Here is a 15,237-nt window from a genome sequence, read left to right as displayed (position 1 = left end):
TCTAGAGCCTCCAAAGTCCTCCACACCAATGTTGCGTCCACTCAAGCACCTCTGAAGAGCCTGGCTCCTGGATCCAGGCTAAAGGACTACCTAGTCCAGCATCCTGTTCCCCACAGTGGCCAAGCAGATGCCTCTGGGAAGCCCACAATCAGGACATGAGTGCAGCAGCCCTCTCCCCACTCATGTTCCCCAGCAACTGAGGGAGCCCTACCTAATCAGTAGAGCACATGTGTGTCAAGGACCCAGACCCAATTCATGGCATCTCCAATTTAAAACAAGAGGCTTACAAGTATCAGTCTTTAGATTAATCTCACATTTACTACCAGGCAGCTGCTCATGGCCAAGCCCCCAGCCTGAGGCTCGGGCCAGAGGTGGCCGTGGATGCAACCACAGCTCTCCATCCGCTGGACTGCATCATCTCTCTCAGAACAGGCACCCCGGTTTGCTGAAGCAGCCCCTCCTGCTGGCCGGTCTCCCACTAGCTTCCCCTGTAGGTGGTGTAGGAATAGGGGCTGAGCAGCAAGGGGATGTGCACTTTTTCTTCCTCTGTGATGGTGAAGACAATCTAAACAGAGAGACAAGAGGATGCGTAAAGACAAGGGAGGGGGGAATAGCAGGAGGTTGGTAGTGCTCTTTGGTTTGAGATCCTTTCTTCGCTGCACTGGGCCTAGCCCATGAGAAGACATTTGTCAGGGGCCCAAATGCCTGGTCCGGAGCACCCCTAGTGCCCAGTCCTCGCACACTTCTGGCTTTGTGCTCTTTCAGGGATGTCCCATGCACAACATCTAGCTCTCCTACCAACCACCTGGGCCTCTTCCTGCAGGTTTCTGAGGGACTTCACAGCGTGCAGCCTTCATAATGTGAAGTTTATGCTGATTTCTCCCATTTTCCAACGTTGTGCTTCTCCTGCCAGGAATTACATCCCTCAAAGGGCAGTGAGTGGTGGTCCCTGCCATCATCAGTCCTCCCTATGTTGGAAGGAGCCTTCCCCCCCTTCCAGGTGTGAGTTTCATCTGGGAACCAAACTTACTTCCACATAAGGGTAGAAGCTGCGGTATCCTTGTTGCTCCCAGTACTCCCTCGTCTCAAAGCGCAGCTTATAGGTGCCAGGTTTCAGCTCCCTGGGCATCGGGCTGTTTCTGTCCAAGCGCCCATCAGGGTTTGTCTTGCTGGAACGGAATAAATGAGGCTGAAACTGCAACGGCCCCAGCCCTACCGAGGGAGGGAGATTGTCTTGCTTCATCCCCTCCTACCTCCTCATGAGCTCTGCCCACGGACGTTGGGGGTCCTCCAGCTTAGAGAAGTGCATGGCCAGGCCTTGGGCAGGGAGGCCGGTGAGCACGTTCAGTGCGTGGACAGTCAGGAAAGCTTGGTGGACCTCATCGGAACTAGCCACCTGGGATTCAGAACGGAGAGCCGGGTGGAGCAAAAGCCTCTGTATGAGCTCCTCCCCCTCCCAGTTTCCTAGGTCCATCGATTCCCAAAGGAAGATGTCCTTGCCACCCTCAGCAGCAGGCCCTTATTTTCCAAGCTCTTTCTTGCTGCCCTCAGCAGTTTTTCCTGTTTTTAAATGTTTGCTTTTTCTCCCAGGTGCTGTGTGCACGGGAGCTTTCTGTGGGGTGTTGTGGTTGTGGGGAGAGAGGGAGGACCCCACCCCACCCACTTCTCACCCATCCACCAGCTGTGTGTTCAAATACAAACTCTGCTGGCTCCTGGGTGAGGGGGGGGTTAAAGACAAGATGCCCTCGGCAGACCCTGCTTGCTTGCTGCTGTCCACATTGCCCATTCATTTGCCCAAATTGTAGCCCTGCAGCTTGACATAGTGCCTGCCACTGTTTGTACAGAGAGGGCAGGTGAGCAAGTAATGAAGGTGCAGAGGAGGTTCAGGGGCAGTGAAGGTCAGCAGTGGTCCCCACTGGCTGCGTCAGGATGGGCCTGGGCAGGTGCCTTACAACACCAGCCTCTTGAGAGAAGCCCTGCCTGACAAGTGCATTCCTCTGCTCTTAAGCATGGCAGAGCAGTACTCCTGGGTTTCAAACAGAGGTCCTTCCTAGCCCTATCTGGAGATGTTGGGGATGAACCTAAGAACACTGAGTTATGACCCCTCTCCACCCAGAAGGTGGGACTGAACAGTGGCCCCTCTCCTTCCTGCCCCATGTATTATTTCACTGCCTTCTTAAACATTTGATCCCTGGCCACAGAGTTCCTTTACTTTCTGGCCCATGCCAGGAAACTCCCCAAGACAATCAAGAGTGTGGCATTCAAGCTTCTTGTTTTTCTTGAGCTGCCAGAAATATACATTCCCACCCCCTTGCCAAGTTTCCCAATGAAACACCAAAGCAGGAAGGCTTTCCCTTCTCTTGGGCTGAGCCCACCCACCGTCCTAGGATCTCTCACCACCTGGGGTCTCCCTCCTCCGTCCCTCTGTGGTAGTTGGTTTCTCTCATCCATTCTGGGGCATTTCTGATGCAGCCCCTTCTGACTCCACTTCCTTCTTGCCTTCCACTGGCAGGCTGCCTGCCTGTCATGACTCAGCAGAAAGTCTTAACCCTTTTGGTGCCATGAGGGCAGGCTCAACCGGGTGCCCCCTGAAAACATGAGAAAGGGGCCCAATTCATTTCAGGGCAAGGGGGGAGGGTTCCATCTCCACCTCTACTCAGCCTAATCTGTAAAATATGCATTTGAAGTTCTTGGGACTTCTCACTGGAGTAAAATGCAGCAAGCATTTTGTGGGAGAATAGGCAATACTGTCATGCCTCAGCAAGAGCAAAAATGAAGATATAGGAGCAGTCACATGGTTACCCGGGAGTATTTGTGAGTTCCCAGTCCTTACTTGGATCACTGCTGTTGCTGTAGTGCTAAGACCTTCTCCTAAGCAGTCTGTAGCCTGCAGGATCAGAGTGTATTGGGGGGTTACCTGTAAACAAATAATTCCATCAGCATTTGGGCAAAGGGGATCAAAGCACCACATGGCAAAGCAGTGTTGTATAAGATCCTGAGAGCCCCACTGGCCAAGTAACTTGAGGAAACTTTAAACTCACTAGGGTACTTCCAGATACAGCAAACTGAAATGGGACACAGCTGTTATGCTAGACCAGGCACAGGCAAACTCGGCCCTCCAGATGTTTTGGGACTACAGTTCCCATCATCCCTGACCACTGGTCCTGCTAGCTAGGGATCATGGGAGTTGTAGACCAAAAACATCTGGAGGGCCAAGTTTGCCTATGCCTGTGGTAGACCACCCTTATTATTAGGAAAATGTGAAAAGAAAATGCTTAATTCTTGCAAACCATACCATTAAAGCACATGACTTCCCCCAAAGGATTTGGGCAAATGTAGTTTGCCCCTCACAGAGCTACAATTCCCAGCACCCTTGACAAACTGCAGTTCCTAGGATTCTTTGGAGGAAGCCATGTGCTTTAAATGTGTACAGCTTATGTCCACTTCATCTTCTGTAGGGCAGCCCTCCAGATACTGGAAGGCGGCAGTCATGCTGTTCATCTGCTCCAGACTCAAAGCCTTCCCTCTTCTCTTTCAGAAATCCCTTGCAAGCCCCTCCCCATCCTGCTTGGTCCCCCCCCCCCCAGCTAGCCTCTAATCCACCAGTGCCTTATGGCCCAGTGTTTCCACTAGGAGTAAAGCACAGCAGCAGAGCCAAGGGTTGCCTCAAAGGGGAAATTAGCATCATTAATCATGCCCTCTCCCTACACAGCCAGGACCCAGCCACTTACCGTTCTGTCAAGTCCTGGTTTGTTCAAGCTGATGACCCCTGTTTTATTATCGATGGCAAACATTTGGCTCTGTGGCTTTGTGGGGGTCTGGATAGCGAGGGAGTAGGTGATTACCCCATTGTAGGAATTCACAGCGTCATCCATGTCAGTGGCTGATACTTGTGTCACAAAGGTACCTGGGTGCGTGTGCCACAAAGGTCCAAAGTTCAGCTTCTGAAGTGCATCACACACATACCCGCAACATAGCCAGATCATCCCAGCTTGGAGGTCAAATTGACTCTGCCCCAGACAGCTCCAAAATTACCTCTTAGCCTCTGCAAACTGCAGCAGCTGGGTGCGATCTGCACTGCCTTTATGCCAGTCCGCAAGTTATGGTGGGCTCAGTAGTGACTGCCCAGGCCATACAGGTAGAAAAAAGCACAGTTAGGGGCCTGGGTTTTGCACACAATATTATACCCCCTCCCCCTGTGGGTTCTCCTTCCATAAAGAATGGCCAAAGGATATGGGCATTCAGAGGCAAATATTAGGGGTTTCCATACAGTCAGTTCGTTCATGCATGTGCAACCAGACAGACAGACACGTACCTGGCGGGGCTCCTTCTGCTATGGAGCCATGGAAGATGCTCTGGGTAAAACGGGGCTTGTTGTCATTCTGATCAAGCACCTTGATGACGATCTCTGTGCGGTTCCCCACAGGCTGCCCAGTTGCACTTACAGCGTGAAGAAAGAGCTGCAGAGCAAGCAGGGTAGCAATTGAGACACTCCCCAAAGCTGCCTCTCACCCTCCCAGACACCTTCCCACAAGAGTGTAGAGCTGCCCTTCTCTTCACACCGAGAGCACCCAGGAATTTACATTAGGGGCTAAAAAGTATTTAGATACTGTATGCTGAGAATTCAGAAATGAAACTAAGCTGAACTTTCTCCTCCTTCCCATAAATAATGGTTGCTAATACTATTGCTTCCCGGGGATTCCCCAAAAGCTGACATAAAGCAGCAGCAAACATGTGATTTCCACTCTTTCCCTGCCCCATAACACGTAGCAGCCTTCCTCAACCTGGTGCTCTCCAGCAGTTTTGAACTACGAGTCCCATCAGCTCCAGCCAGCACAGCTATATGATGCTTGGGCTGATGGCAGCAGTAGTCCAAAGGATCTGGAAGGCACCAGGTTGGCAAAGGCAGTTTTAAGAGGTGCTGGGAGGTTCCAGGGTGGCAGAAGCTAGCACAAAGGGACTTACAATGTATTTGTCTTTGGTCTCTCTGTCCAATGGCATGGTCACCATCAGCCAGCCTGTCTCTCTTTCAAGGATGAAGATACCTTGAGGAGGTCTGTCTGCACCAGTCCCAGTGACACTGTAGAAAGTCATGCCATCTTTACCTGCCTGGTAGCAAATGAACATGTCAAAACTGAGAAGGTCTGTTTTCTTGTTGCCTCCCTCTATGCCTCCCTCAGAGGTAGAACACAGAGAGGGATTCTGAGCAGGTTCATAGGAGGAAAAGAAGTCCTCCAAGCATAGTGGTTCTGAGCTGTTCAAGGCACATGAAGAGAAAGAGGCAGTTGCCCTCTCTGTCTATACCTGCAGCAGACGCTTGGGGTAGGGACCGATGCCATTCTCCATGACCAATATTGGAGGCAGAAGTTGCAAATCCCTTTTCTGCCTCTTCAGATCAAGTCTGGATTCTGGAAAGGTCAGCACTTCTGCCCAAGCAAATAGGAATGAGACCTGCAAGGGGGAAAGAGAGTTGCATTATTTTTTAAAAAAACCCTCATTCAGAGCCCAATCCCATGGCGTCTTCTATGTGAAGACAAGTTTGGCACTCCTTAAGATTTGTAGGGATCTCGGGACAGGACAGTGCTGGACCTCAGAATTCCATCCTGGAACATGTGAAGGAAGACACGTCCTGGAATCTGGACACACCTCTATGTCAAGAGTATCTTCCTTCTATCTTAAATGTCAGTATTGGGTTTGCATTATTGTTATTTACCTGAAGTCCTTTCACTTCCTGCCACAGGTAGCAACCAGTCTGTTTTGCAGCCTCTATTGAGCAGTATTCAAGGGTAGAGCTGATAAAGGAGAGATGGGCCAAGAGGCCTTGCCACGGCTCCCACACCCATGGCCAACATCTTGTTGACCCCTTGGGCTAGCCTTATTTGTGTTATCTGATCCCTCTCCAAGGCTAGATGCTTTGCAGCCCATGGAAGATTCAAGGTCCCTGTTTACAGTTTAAAGGTTTGTGCTCCCTGGTGGTTGTTTTTAAAGGAAATGCATGTTTGCTGATTCAACATTAGTTTGGAACATTGTCAACTGCTCTTATTTTCTCGAAACCTATTTGCTTTGAACAACTATGCTGCCAGCAGAGTACAGTGTAGAGAGACACAAGCCCAATATTATGAAACCTTCCTCAGCCCAGTAACCTTCCCATGCTCACTCGGTGGTCACATCTCCCCCACACTCTGTTCATGCTCCTCTTCATCTTTATCCCCACACCCCAGCTCTTCCACAAGGCCATGGCAACACAGCTGGGGGACAGCACCTGTACTTTGCATGCAGGAATTCCCAGATTCAAACCCAGCCGCTGCCATCCTTAAGGATTTCTGGTTTCAGCAGCACAGCAAAATCACTGCCTGGAGCCTTGGGGAATTGCTACTAATAAACACTAGTTGGACGAAGAGCCTGGCCTGGTGTGATCAAGTGGGTTCATGTGTTGGTACCTCTTCTGCACCTACAAAACACTTAACCCAGCCCCTCCACCATTAATGCCAAGAAGATCCTTCTACAACACCAAAGATACTTGCCCCGCTTCGCTTGCTCTTTGGAGGACAATCCTACCTGAGAGTGAAGAACCAGGAAGAGCAGGAGGCTGACCCTAAAGAAGCACATTGTCCTGCTTCAGCTCTTGCTCCTTGCCTTCTGCAAAACTCTGGCAAAGGGATGGCAACCCAGGTAACTTAAGCTAGAGCAAAGTCTGCCTGGCAAGTCCCTTTGGGGGAAGGGTTAAGGGCAAATTGGCAAGCCTGGAGTATTTTGACACACCACATGGAAGCAGGCCACAGTTGATTCAGCATGTGGGACCAAGTGAAGGGCGTGTGCTTGTGCCCTAGGAACATCTCTCGCAGGTGGCACTGCCCTCCATTGTGCAAGTCTCATTTATTCTGGCAGGGTAAGGGTTCATTTGGGAGCAGGTATTCTCAGGACTCAAGCCTCTGAAGCTCTTTCGAATATCAGAGCTCAGTTTTATGGCCTTTTGCCCTTTGTTTTGATTCAGAGCAGAAATTTGCAATAAAACATGGAGCGGAGGAGGGTGTTGTTGTGAAAACAGAGGAAGCCATTTTCCTTGTGCAGAAACAGAGGAGGGTCTGTCCAGTCCCCCTTTCACAGTAGCAGGAGAGTGCCATGCCTAGTCCTGACCTCATGGCAGACATAGCTTCCTCAGAAGGCAAACCAGGTGCCCCACAGGTTGAGGGCCTTGAGGAGCAGGCAGAGGCTCCTGGAACAAGTGATGAGGAGGGCCCCTGGTGAGATACCTGCTTAAGAACCCTTGGAGCCGTCAGAAGAGGTGAAAGCGCCCCCTGCCCCGCCCCAGTCCTCAAGAGCACCGGTGCCAAAAGCTTTTGGTCCAGATTGAAGAGCAACGATACAGCTTGCCTTTATAGAACCAGGCCCCCAGTCTACTTGTGAATGTGAAAGCCTTGATGCTCCTTCACTGCCAGCATTTGTGGTTAGAGAGTGGTTTAGGAGGCCAGAGTATATAAGACCCCTCTCCTGCCCTTTGAGCCTTTCAGTTGCCAGAAATAACACAGATCTCTGGCTCCTTGTTCCTGGCTTTGGCACCCCCACCCCCCCTGAACTCCCTGTGGACCATTTCCTGACTTTGCTTCTACATCGCATGTTGGACCTAGACAGATTCTGTCTGCTGGACCTATGGAACTCTGCCCTCTGGGCTAAGTGTCTTGGTAAAGGCTTTTTACCCTCCTGTGACCGAGACCCTAGCCCTGGAGGAAGGTGCTCTCCTGGAACATGAGAAAGTGCTGCAAGAGTAAGTAGAAGGAGGCAGACACTCACACATGAGCACCACTGTATTATATCGAAAGACTAACCAGGATCTGGTCCTCATTTGTCTTGACGTTGTCTTTAAATCCCCATAGCAGAGATTTCTCCATGAAGTTGTTAACAGCAAGCTGATGTGCAGATAGCAGCAGCAGAGGTTTTCCACATCGGTGCACAAAGAACGGCTGCCCACCATTCAACTTCTGAACGAGGTTTGTTGCTTTATATTATAAACTGGTTTCAAGCTAACATGGTTGGCAGAAGCGCTGCACTTGGCCACCACAAGAGGGCACTGTGAGTATACAGAAAGGTTTCAGCCTCTACTTACTCACCCACTTTGACCACCAGAGTGGTATTTAAGTAAAAGACCCCAGACTGGGTGATCTGGTGGAAGCACTTCTCCAGGCCAATGCAAAACAAGTAAGGTATTATTATTATTCCTGTCATCTTAATTTTAAATAGTAATGGAATAAAGAAGAAGAATTGAAAGAAAGGCAGGGTGTAAGTGTAATAAAGATTAAATTGTTATTATTTATTGGTCCTACAATTTTCTCCACATTTTTATGAAGATTTTAGAAGGAGCAGTCCTTTCTCTTATGCTTATAAATTAAGAGGCATGAAAGGAAAGAGGAAGTAGAAGAACAAGCAAAATTCCAAATCATTTACTTCGGTTTTGCTGGCCAAGTGGCCATAGGATTTGTCAGAAGCCTCCCAAGGCCAGTGGAACTTGAGATACGCCACTGACGAAATATGCCAAGCAATGTCTGCCAATGAAGACATGCCATTAGCAAAAAATAAGCTGGTACTTACACTCAAGATCCAACATCACTCAGGAATTCAAATGGGGCATAAAGCAACACCAGGACCAGACGGCTTTGGTAGCGCTTTTGATAAAGCTTTTCAGGAGACTTTAATGCCTTCTTTAATTTTGCTGTTAAATGACGTTTTGAGGAGTGGTATCCTTCCAAAGTGCTTGGTCCACATCAGAAATAATTGTTATACCAAAACCAGGAAGAGATGCTGTGCCTGTCATCACCTTTCATTAGGCCTCTGTCCGCACAAACGACATGAATTAAAACCCTATTCACATTCATAGGAGAGCAAATTGAGGTTGCCTCTTGTTCCCCTATTCTCCCCCCTTTCCCTGTAACCATTAGCAATTGCACTACATCTAAGCCCACGTATGAAGGGTTACTGGGGATTTATTAAGCGTCTGTGCTGGTTATATGGTATGCATGTAATCTAATTAATGGAAAGCTTTATCAATGCTTAAATTAGAATTAGATAAATTTGAGGGGGGGAATAGGGAGTCTTGGAGCTAATCCTAAGAAGTTACTAATAATGTGTTACGATATGTGGGAACAAATTACGGTAAGCTTAAGCAACAGAAACCCATTCCACACTGTAGGACAAATTTCAGATATATGAGGTAAATAATAATCCCATATACTGTAAATTGAATAAATTATGTTCCATAAATTATACTTTTCAAAAAATGTGGGTACATCCTTTTATTAGACTTCTTTGTTCCTGGAGGTTTCTTCACGCTGACCAGAGAGGAAATCCAGGCGGGGCATCAAATTTGGAAAAAGAGGAGGAAGGAGGAGAGACAGAGAGGAAGGAAGGGAAGGAGAGGGAAGGATAACTCTGTTCAGTTGAACATCTTCTCCTGTGACTCCTTTGTTGAGTCACAGATGAGGCAGATTGAATAGGGGATGATCCCACACTATTCCCAGGAACATTTAATTATTTTTTTTGTAATTTTCAGTTATATACATTTCAATAGTTTTACAGGCATTTTAATATTTTAACATTTCAAAACTCGACTTCCTCCTCTTTCTATGGTTCCTTAAATTTCTATTTATTATTTCCTGCATATTCTGATTCTTTTATTCATCTGCTTGAATTATTTACTCTTATGAAGCTGCAGGTCATTACAATAATCCTGCCAATGTCCTTATTTGTATGCAATTTATTTGTACATATTCAGTAAACCATTTCCATTCTTTTATAAAAAGTTTGTTGTCTTGATTTCTTATTTTTCCAGTAAGTTTTGCCATTTCTGCATAGCCCATGAGTTTTTGTATCCAGTCGTCTTTCATTGGGACTTCTTCTTTCCATTTTTGGGCTAATAACATTCTTGCCGCTGTAGTCGCATACATAAATAAATTTCTATACTGTTTAGGTAGTTCGACCCCTATAATTCCCAGAAGGAAAGCTTCTGTTTTTATTTTATTTTTACAAATGTTATTTTAAACATCTTTTTCAATTCATTATATATCATTTCCCAGCAAGCTTTAGCCAGGACCACCACATATGATAGAAAGTACCTTCTTTCTCTTTGCATTTCCAACACTTATTTGATTTTGATTTATATATTTTTGCCAGTTTACTCAGTGTTAGATACATTCTATATAACATTTTCATATAGTTTTCTCTGAAACCATAGCATGCTGTAAATTTTATATGCGTGTTCCACAATTGTTCCCATGCTTCCATATCTATATTATAACCAATATCTATTGCCCAATGTATCACTGAAGATTTTACTTGCCCATCCTTTGTTTCCCAGTCCAATAATAACTTATACATTTTAGACAGCACTTTAACATTACATTCCAACGGATCTCTCTCCATTTGTGATATCTGTTCCCCAAACCTTTGTTTCTTATCTTTCTACTATTCCTAGGAACATTCAACAAGAAAAGACAAAGTATGTCAAAGAGTTTTTCTCTCAGTCTGCTCTTCCTCAGAAGGTCTGCTGGGCCTTGGAGTCTCCTGCAATAACCTAGTATCTCTATGTATGGGTGGGGGGGGGTTGGTTTTTGTTTTATGGATCAAATTCCAATGGCAAAGCATATTAATTGTATTTCCCCGCCTTACAACAACAACAGTATTTAATTAATTAATTCGATTTCTTGACCGTCCTTTACCACAAGGCTCCAAGTTGCCTCGCAACAATAAAACATACAATTACAAAACAAACAGAACAGTTCCCTACATAAAACAATGCACATTTAAAAAACAACAACACAATTCCGTGTTTAAAAATAGTTCCAGTAGAGATGCAGACTGGGATAAACATCCCCACTTAAAAGGTTTATACTACCTTAACCTCCCTAGAGAAATAGGTGAGATATAAATACAATAAGTTTTTGGTGTTTTGGTGTGTGTTTTTTAAATTAACCCCCCCCCCCACGTACTGTCCTTTGGAGCCCAATTGCTCTCCAAGATGGGAAGCAGATGGCTTGGCTGTGCAAAGACTTGCCACAGACCTCACTCCTTCAGAACATATCACAGAGGCTGAAAATGCACTTGTGATAAAAGAAGGAGATGGGGGCAGTGAGTGACCCCGCTCGCTATTCACCATGCATGATACCAGGAGGGGCGAAGAGGGTTTGGCTTTGCACAAATGAAATTGCAGTTCCAGGTCTGCCTGATCCATTTACCTGCTAATGCCGTTATGTGGAAGCAGTTCGTTCCCTTATTTAGCCCTCAGCGACTTAGGCTCCAGTATCTGAAGCACAGCCACCTTATATTTGCACCCTCTTGGACATTAAGATTGGCGGGGGGGGGGCCTCTTGGTAGTTCCATCACCCGCCCAGTTCTTTATGGCAGCCCCAAAGCTGTGGAAATCCCTCCCCACCTGGCACCACCTTTATGCAGCTTTCCTCCTGTACTGAAGATGCAGCTCACTGGCCAAGCTACCGGTTGAGGATACAAGTTTTAGGACCCACCTTAGCTCTTGAGCGCAGTTGCCTTAACTTATTTTAAGTTGTTCTAACCCTCCTGGAAAGGGACACGGGTGGCGCTGTGGGTTAAACCACAGAGCCTAGGACTTGCCGATCAGAAGGTTGGCGGTTTGAATCCCCGCGACGGGGTGAGCTCCCGTTGCTTGGTTCCTGCTCCTGCCAACCTAGCAGTTCGAAAGCATGTCAAAGTGCAAGTAGATAAATAGGTACCGCTCCGGTGGGAAGGTAAACGGCGTTTCCATGCACTGCTCTGGTTTGCCAGAAGCGGCTTAGTCATGCTGGCCACATGACCCGGAAGCTGTACGCCGGCTCCCTCGGCCAGTAAAGCAAGATGAGTGCTGCAATCCCAGAGTCGGCCACGACTGGACCTAATGGTCAGGGGTCCCTTTACCTTTACCTTTAACCCTCCTGGAATATCATGGTGAAGACTGGGTAAGAATATCATCATCATCATCATCATCATCATCATCATCATCATCAAAGATAGCTCAGTCAGTAAAGCATGAGACTCTTAATCTCAGGGTTGTGGGTTCAAGCCCCACATTGGGCAAAGGTTTCCTGCATTGCAGGGGGTTGGACTAGATGACCCTCAGGAACCCTTCCAACTTAACAATTCTATGATTTCTATAATTTTTAGCTTTAAGTGCAAGCTGCCTCAGTCACTATACAGAGCAAGGCTGGGGGAGAGAGCAGGGAGAATGGGAAGCTTCAGAGTGTCTTCTCCAAGTTATTGGACATAACTAAAACATCTCACAGTGCTGGTGAAGGGTGGGTAATAAGAAAATAAATAATTTTAATACTACTACTGCAAATGATAATAACCAGGCACGTCCAAGGGTAAGGACCTCATTGCTATTTCCAGGGTGAATTGACAGTCAAAAACAATTGCATATTAAAGGAATTTTTAAAAGCAACAATAACTATACAGTTTAAAATAACAGCATCAGTTCAGATCGAGGACAGATAACCACTGGGATAAGGATTTTTGAAAGGTTGGTTGAAAGAGGGATGCCTGTAGCAAGGACTTGCCCAAGGTCACATGGTAAGCTTCATGGCCAAGTGGAGATTTGTACCCCGGTCTCCCAAGTCCTAATCCAATGCTCTAACCACTACACCACACTGGCTCCCACCTTCATGTTGAGACTGCAGTTCAACCCTGTCATCAAAGCAGCCTTTCCCTCCAGATGTTTTGGACTACAACTTCCACCAGCCCCTGCCAATGCAGCTGTTCCCGTTAGCATCATGTGGCCATACTGACTGGGGCTGATGGGAGTTGTAGTCCGAAGCACCTGAAGGACATTTAGTTGGCGGCTGCATGGAGGCCTTGCAGTGGCCCAGTGGGGGTTGGGAGGAAAGGGACCTGGAAACCTCCCAGCTTATCCTGCCAGCCATGCATGGATGAGCCGGAACGAACAGCCGACTCGTGGGCTGTGAGCAAAAGGAGATCAAGGCTGCGTTTGCAAATGCCAAAGGGATGGAATCACTCATGAACCAACGGACAGGCCCTGGTGGGGGAAGGGAGGGATTGCATACAAAACAACCGAAACCGCTCCCTCTGGCCTGCTGAGGGGAGAAAGAAGCACCTTCTGTTTGCATTCCGGCCCATCCAGCCTGCTTTCATGGACAAGGAAATGCAGATCAGAAGGTGTGGGAGAGGAAGTCGGATGCTTTCTCTGGAAATATAGTTGGCAGGTAGCAACCTGATGAAAGCTGAGCTCCATCAGGATATTGTGCCACAGAGAGGCCTCAGGTGTCACCTCTGTGCCCAAATAAGGAAAGCTCAGCCTGCCATGAAAAGGCACTCTCCTGGTTCTCCTGTCAGGATCTCCGTAGAGACCTTTAAAACAGGCACTGGGAACCTCTCTTAGCCTGAGGGCTGCATGCCCTTGTGGGGAACTTTCCAAGGGCCACATGCTAGGGGTGGGTGGGGCCTGAGGCAAAAGTGGGCAGTGCAATGAATTTCATGCACAAAGCTAGTTTCTACGCACACTCTCTTCAGCCCATTCCTGCCCACTTGGAGGGTGTAATCTCTTCAGGCAACTGAAGCAATGTGAACATTATAGGAGCAACAGCCTTGCTCTTTGCACAGCCCTGAGAGTCACTTACCTTCCCACCATCTCTAGGAAGGGCTTGGGAGAGATTTCTCTCTGAAATCCTGGAGAGGAGTAGACGGTGCTAAACTAGCTAGGCTCACAGTTAAATATTTGTTTATATTTATTGATATCCAGCCTCTTCCACCCATGCTGGGTGTTCTGAGCAGCATACAAATACAGTAAAACACTAAAATCTTAACCACTCCTGCTGCGGCCTTGGTTATTGCTGACTGTGCCACAGGATGGTTTAGCTATCATTCATGCTTTGTTGTCTATGTGGTTTGCCTCACACCTGGCTGAGTATATTATATGGAGGCCATTCTATTGGCATAGTGGTGGTGTCACCCGCTCTCTCCCTGGTGTGATTTATTTAAATGGTTCTGTCATTCTAGAACAGTTTCCTGATTCCTGATTCCCAAGACAATCCCCTGGATGCTTCTAGGAAGCAGATAAGTGAGGCAGAAAGCAATGGGCCATTCCCTGCCCTCACCCCAGTTGCTTGCCACCCTAGCAACCAATATTCAGAGGCAGACTACCTTTGCACATGGAGGTTTTCATGTAGTGATTGTGGCCAACAACAGTCACAGGCAGGCAGCTCTTCCTTCATGAATTTGTCTGATCCAGGGCTTGGGGAGACTGTGGGCTTTCTCCAGATGTAGATGGACTACAACTTCCAGCAGCCCAGGTCATTGATTGCACTGGGAGGCTGATGGGAGTTGGAAGTCCAAGAGCACCCAAAGGGCCACAATGTTCCTCATCCCTCATATGATTCTTGTAAAGGCCTTGAGCCTGCTAAGAGCCCATTTTCATGGCCCAAACTGGACACAAAGTCCTTCAGCCTTTTGCCAACTATTGATTCCATAACACACTTACCTGCATATATTATAGCTGTGGATTCATATTACCCAAGTACCTGTTTTTAGCCTATTCATTGGAAAACTGATTAAAGAGCATTAATATTTTAAGAAGAAATACAAGTGACCTTTAAATAATGTTTTTGGCATTCTGGTTTTTTAAATTAAAAAAAGTCTGTGGATCTTCTGATTTGATTAGGGTTTTGTGTCTTTGTTATTAATATCATCATCACTGATTTATTAATCATGTTCTAAATCCCCACCTCAAGGTAATTTACACATAAGATATTTAAAAGTGAGCTAAAACCACACAAAAACCACAAATAAATTTAAAACTAGTCTAAAACCTTAGCAAGTGGGCACTCATCTCTAGCTGGGAAAGCCTGACAGGTGAAGGAAGCTATGCCTCTGAGCATGGCAAAAGGGCCTTTTCTGACTGTTGTGAAGCTGTCCACAGGTACCTTCAAACAGGAATGAGAACTCAGGGTCCTAGCTTAAATCTTTATGGAAGCTCGAATCCCAGCGCCTCTCTGCTGGAGACGCTTTCCAGCATCTTCTGGAATATTTCGCTGTCTCCCAAATTGCCACAAAGTCCTTCCAGGATCTTCTACCACTCGGGCAATGATGGTCCCTGCACTGGGGGCTCCCCCACTGGGGCTCTACAACCAGGCCCTTGCAAATCTTAGCTCCCACAACCTTGGAGAGCTCGTGCCTTGGAGTCCGGGGCTCCTAGCGGGAGAAGCCTTGAGGAAGGGATGGCCA

General features: G+C 47.3%; 1 protein-coding gene across 2 annotated transcripts; it reads right to left on the bottom strand.

The window, feature by feature from the left end:
* Positions 1 to 298: 298 nt before the first annotated feature.
* Positions 299 to 6,680, bottom strand: LOC308591744 (cadherin-1-like). 2 transcript variants are annotated; one of them, XM_081202649.1, is made up of 9 exons: positions 6,559 to 6,678; positions 5,305 to 5,451; positions 4,966 to 5,109; positions 4,316 to 4,460; positions 3,732 to 3,907; positions 2,834 to 2,917; positions 1,254 to 1,396; positions 1,031 to 1,169; positions 299 to 565 (listed from the first exon to the last, which is right to left on the bottom strand). In XM_081202649.1, the coding sequence occupies exons 1-9, from the start codon at positions 6,607 to 6,609 to the stop codon at positions 479 to 481; spliced, it is 1,116 nt and encodes a 371-aa protein (XP_081058775.1). In that variant the 5' UTR covers positions 6,610 to 6,678; the 3' UTR covers positions 299 to 478. The 2 variants fall into 2 exon arrangements, with proteins under 2 accessions (XP_081058775.1, XP_081058776.1); XM_081202650.1 differs by lacking the exon at positions 1,031 to 1,169 and having other exon boundaries at positions 6,559 to 6,680.
* Between the last annotated feature and the right edge of the window lie 8,557 nt (positions 6,681 to 15,237).

Source organism: Podarcis bocagei (genome assembly GCF_964188305.1).
Source record: "Podarcis bocagei genome assembly, chromosome: 7".
Lineage (NCBI taxonomy): Eukaryota > Metazoa > Chordata > Lepidosauria > Squamata > Lacertidae > Podarcis > Podarcis bocagei.
This window is presented reverse-complemented; position numbering and strand designations above follow the sequence as displayed.